Source organism: Erpetoichthys calabaricus, chromosome 16, assembly GCF_900747795.2.
Source record: "Erpetoichthys calabaricus chromosome 16, fErpCal1.3, whole genome shotgun sequence".
Taxonomy (NCBI): Eukaryota; Metazoa; Chordata; class Cladistia; order Polypteriformes; family Polypteridae; genus Erpetoichthys; species Erpetoichthys calabaricus.
In genome coordinates, this window is record NC_041409.2 from 44,299,706 (window position 1) to 44,304,464 (window position 4,759).

The 4,759-nt window shown below is 38.8% G+C and overlaps 1 protein-coding gene across 1 annotated transcript in view; it reads right to left on the reverse strand.

Moving 5' to 3' along the window:
• Positions 1 to 913: 913 nt before the first annotated feature.
• The window catches only part of LOC114667138 (CMRF35-like molecule 7), a 25,138-nt gene continuing 21,292 nt past the window's right edge, over positions 914 to 4,759 (reverse strand). The window contains exon 3 of the mRNA XM_028822295.2: positions 914 to 1,553. Coding sequence (XP_028678128.1) covers positions 1,192 to 1,553 — 362 coding nt within the window. The 3' untranslated portion in view covers positions 914 to 1,191. The remainder of the gene's footprint in view (positions 1,554 to 4,759) is intronic.

Here is a 4,759-nt window from a genome sequence, read left to right on the forward strand (position 1 = left end):
CATTTGAGGAAATTCCAGTCTGGCTCTTTTATGTTTAGTCTTCCTGGGTCTTCTTCCATTGAGCCCATTGTCACTCAAAAAGCGAGCGAGGGATAGTGTGATTAAACATTGATTCACCTCGACCTTGGAGTTCAGCTTGTATCTCTTAAGAAGTTGTCCATGGCTTTTTATCTACCATTCTCACTTTCCTTCCGCCCATCCTGGTGTTGATTTTTCCTCTTGGCCAAGTCCAGGGATGTTGGCTAAAGTGCTATGGACATTAAACTTTTTCAGAATATTTGCAGTTGGTGTCACAGGAACATCAAACTGCTTGGAGATGGTCTTTCAAGCCATTGCATTTAACATGCTTGCCTATCATTTTGTTTCTTATCCACTTACAACTCTCTCCTTTGCTTTCTCTGGTCCATGTTCAATGTGGGGCACGCGATGACACCAAACAGGAGAGTGATGACTTTTCACCATTTAAATCAGCTGAGCGATTGATTGCACAATTAGAGATGTGTGGGATATGAATTAAAGAAAGCAGCAAGTTTGAAAAATCACTCAAATATAGTTATTTAGGATCTTTTCTAGGGTTCCCAACAAATGTGTCCAGGCCATTTTAGAACATCTTTATAGTAAAGCAATACTTAATCTCTTGTCACATTTGCTTTGCTTTACTCAATGATGTAACAAAAGCATACATGAACACAGGGGACAATTGCTTTTCATTTCATCACTTTTCAGGGGGCAAACAGCACTGTTTTAATGAGCTGTAGGGAGATCAAAAAATTTATCCATGTGTGTATAATGTTGATATAATCTACTGTACCACTCTTGAGACAGTGACAATATGCTGAACAAGGAACACAATCAATTAGTTTTTATTTTTGAATATTAATTCAAGAAAATATTATCATTTAAACAGCATTGGTACAAATGGATTAGCAACTTAATATACAAGCAGAAACATCATCATGATAAATATTAATCTTCCAGATTACTTCAAATTTAACACACAAATTGGATAACAAAACATTGGCAGAGTGGTCAGGGGTTTGCCCAGTAATGCCTGAATAGGCTGCAACCCACACTGTTCGGAGAAGAAATAAGAAAATAGATGGGGTTATACTAAAGGAATGACAGCAGTGGACCAAATGCAAAAGTTAAAACCATAGAAAGGCAAAAAGAAAAGATTATCTGAAAATGTATTCATTCAAATGGAAAGTCATTCCATGCATAAAATCCCTTTAGTACCTTAAGTGTCACCGATGCTTTAGCATTGAGGCCCAGCTTTTCAATGCCACACCAGTAAGTGCCCACATCTGATCTCTCCACTTTATTGATTGTCAGTGTGAGTACTCCATGGGTTTGATTGTCGCTTATAATAATTCTGTCTCCATTTTTCTGAGGCGTGTTGGTTTTACACAGTATTTCACAATTCCCCTGACTGTCTCCTTTACACCAGTACTTAATAAAGGATGAGTATCCTAAGTAATAGGTACACTGCATGCTGATCGGGTGTCTCACGAATTCTAAGGTGTGTCTTTCCTTTGCAGACAGAGTGGAGGCACCTGCAAATCAAAAAAGGAGAAATGTCACTCACTCGCACTTTATAGACATTCAGACATAAAGACTTTGTCCAGTAGGCATGATCATAATGGAATATTCAATTTCTTGTTTTAAACTACAGCTATCTATTGCACTCTTGTTTTAGAATCTTTCTACCTGGCTGCCTTCCATGTGTCTTTTTTAATACATACATTGTTCTGTAAAGAACATTTTTTGAACATCCTTAAATAACGCTAAATTATAGCAACACCACACACTGACTGCTTCTCGTTTAAATCCCAAGATCTAGCTTTTGCTTATTGACAGTGAGATGGCTGTTGTGAAAACAAGAACATAGGTAAATGAAAGTACAGCACCTATGAAATACATGCAGTATATGCAGGAACATCTGGCTTCAGAACATCTGGATCCTCTGCAGTTTGCCTAACAGACACTTTAGCTGTGGTGGATGCTCTCATCTCCAAGCCCCACAGAGCCTACTCCAACTCCAACAACAACAGTCAGGCTCACATTCTTTGACTTTTCCAGTGCATTTAACACCATTCTGCCTCATTGACTGGGGAAAAAGCTCCAAGCTTTGAATCTTGATGCCCCCACAATCTCCTGGACCACGTACTACCTGACCAACAGGCAGCAGTTTGTGAGGATGAGGGACAGTGTTTCAGAAATGGTTGTGTGAAATACGGGAGCACCTCAGAGAATGTTCCTGTCTCCCTTCCTGTTAACCCTTTATACAATGGACTTGAAGTACAATACTGTACCAGCATTTGTTATCTATCCATCCATCCATCCATTTTCCAACCCGCGTTATCTACATTGATTTAATTATTCATTTATACTTATTTACTTATCGATTGACTGATTGGTTATATTATTTGTCCTATGAGTCTGCATTCTTGTTTTTTATGTTTCTGCTGCAGTATGCATCTGAATTTTCCCTTGGGAGTAATAAAGCTCATTTAATCTAATCTTATGAAGGCAGATCTTTAGTTTTGTGAAGTGTGTCATCTTATCAGATATTCAACTTCTTATTTTAACCCAGAGTCATCCCTTCCTGAGGGATCTTTCTGAATGTCCTCCTGTTCTGTTTTTGAGGTTAAGGAGATTTTCTACCTTATAAAGTATAAACAGTAGTTACAGTAGGTCCGTAAGTATTTAGCTAGTGATACAATTTTCATCATTTTGGCTCTGTGCACCACCACAATGGATTTTAAATGAAGCAATCAAGACATGATTGAAGTGTAGACATACAGTTTTAATTCAAGGGGTTTAACAATAACATTGCATGTGCTGTTTAAAAATGACAGCCATTTTTATACATGGTCGCCCCATTTTCAGGGGCTCAAAAGTATTTGGACAAACTGATGTAATCATGAATATAATGATCATTTTCAATGTTTGCTTGAAAATCCATTTTGGCCAATGACTGCAGACAGTGTAGCCCTGAACACTTCAGAATTCATCCTGCAACTTCTGTCAGCAGTCATATCATCAATAAACACCAGTGACCAACTTCCCCTGGCAGTCACGCATGCCCATGCCATAACACTGCCTCCGCCATGTCTCACAGATGATGTGGTATGCTACAGATCATGAGTCGTTCCTTGTCTTCTCCATGCTCTTTTCTATCCATCACTCTGGTACATACTGATTGCTTCATTTGTCCAAAGAAAATTGTTCAAGAAGTGGACTGGCTTTTTAAAAATGTTTTCTGGCAAAGTCTAATCTGTCCTTCCTATGCTTGAGGCTTACCAGTGGTTGGCACCTAGTGGTAAACCCTCTGTCTTTACTTTCATGAAGTCTTCTTTTGACTGACAATGATAGGCCTACTTCCCAGAGGGTGTTCTTGGCGTGGCTAAATGTCAGGAATTGGTTCTTCTTCACCAAGAAAAGAATTCTGGAATCATCTAGCACAGCTGTCTTCTGTGGTTTTCTCCACCTTCTGGTGTTGCTGAGTTCACCAGTGTGTTTCTTTTCTTTAAGAATGTACCATATTGTTGATCTGACCACTCCTGGTGTTTCTGTTATCCCTCAGATGGGTTTGTTTTGTTTTCTCAGCCTCATGATGGCCTGTTTTTACTTGCATTGACAGCTCTTTGGACCTCATATTGAGAGTTCATAATGACAGCTTCCAACTGCAAATTCCACACTTGGAATTAACTCCAGGCACATTCTACCTGCTTAATATTTAATGAAATAATGAGGGACCTGCTCACACCTGGCTATGGAACTGCTTGTCTTTCAAATGTCCAAATTGTTTTGAGCCCCTGAAAATGGGGCGACCATGTATAAAATGGCTGTCATTCCTAAATGGCTCATACAATATTTCTGTGAAACTCTCTGAATTAAAGCTGAAAGTCTACACTTCAATCACTAATGATTTTTTCATTTCAAATTCATTGTAGTGGCATAAAGACCCAAAATTATGAAAATTATGTCACTGTTCAAATACTTATGGACCTAACTGTAGATTTCACCACTCAGTAGCTCAGCCATTTCAGAAATATTCATTTACAGTTCTTTAAAGGCTTCATATTCTTTAAGATCATTCTACAGTTAGGAATGAATGACACAAATAATTTAAAATTAGGACAGTAGTATTGAATATTCATAGCAGTCATTTGCATTTCATGTTATCGCCTTTCAGCTTTGGTCTCTTCTCTTTCCATTTATTATTTGAATCTCTGTATAAGGGAGCATGTTATTATGAGACTTTGTTTGATGTTGAAGCCATAATCCTTGCTCTTCCCCCTGCTTGCTTTGCTCACCCACCCTCCCAAAGCCCCCCACCCCACCTGAGCTACGAGCCAACCACTTTGCATCTCTGCTGCTCGCGTTGTGAAGAGGTGGGCTGAACACACCCCAAAGAGACATGTTTGCTCCTCTGACACCCCCTCTTAAACGGAGATACAAAGGGAAACACATACAGTTTTTTTTTTAACCTCCTTTTTGCTTGATTAGCTGCTGGCTTGCTGCTGCTGCAATGCTGCATGATCTGCATTTCATGCGGTGCACTTCTGTAATATCACCTATGTCTATATATTCAATCTCTTTTTGCTTTTACCTTTTCTTCAATATTGCATTGAATTTTGATTCCGTGTTTGGAATTACATTGTGACAACACAACATATAACTGCCCATGAGTGAATATCGTTTCTTTCTCTCTACAAGAAATGTGTCTGACATAACCACGAAGGACTTTTCCAAA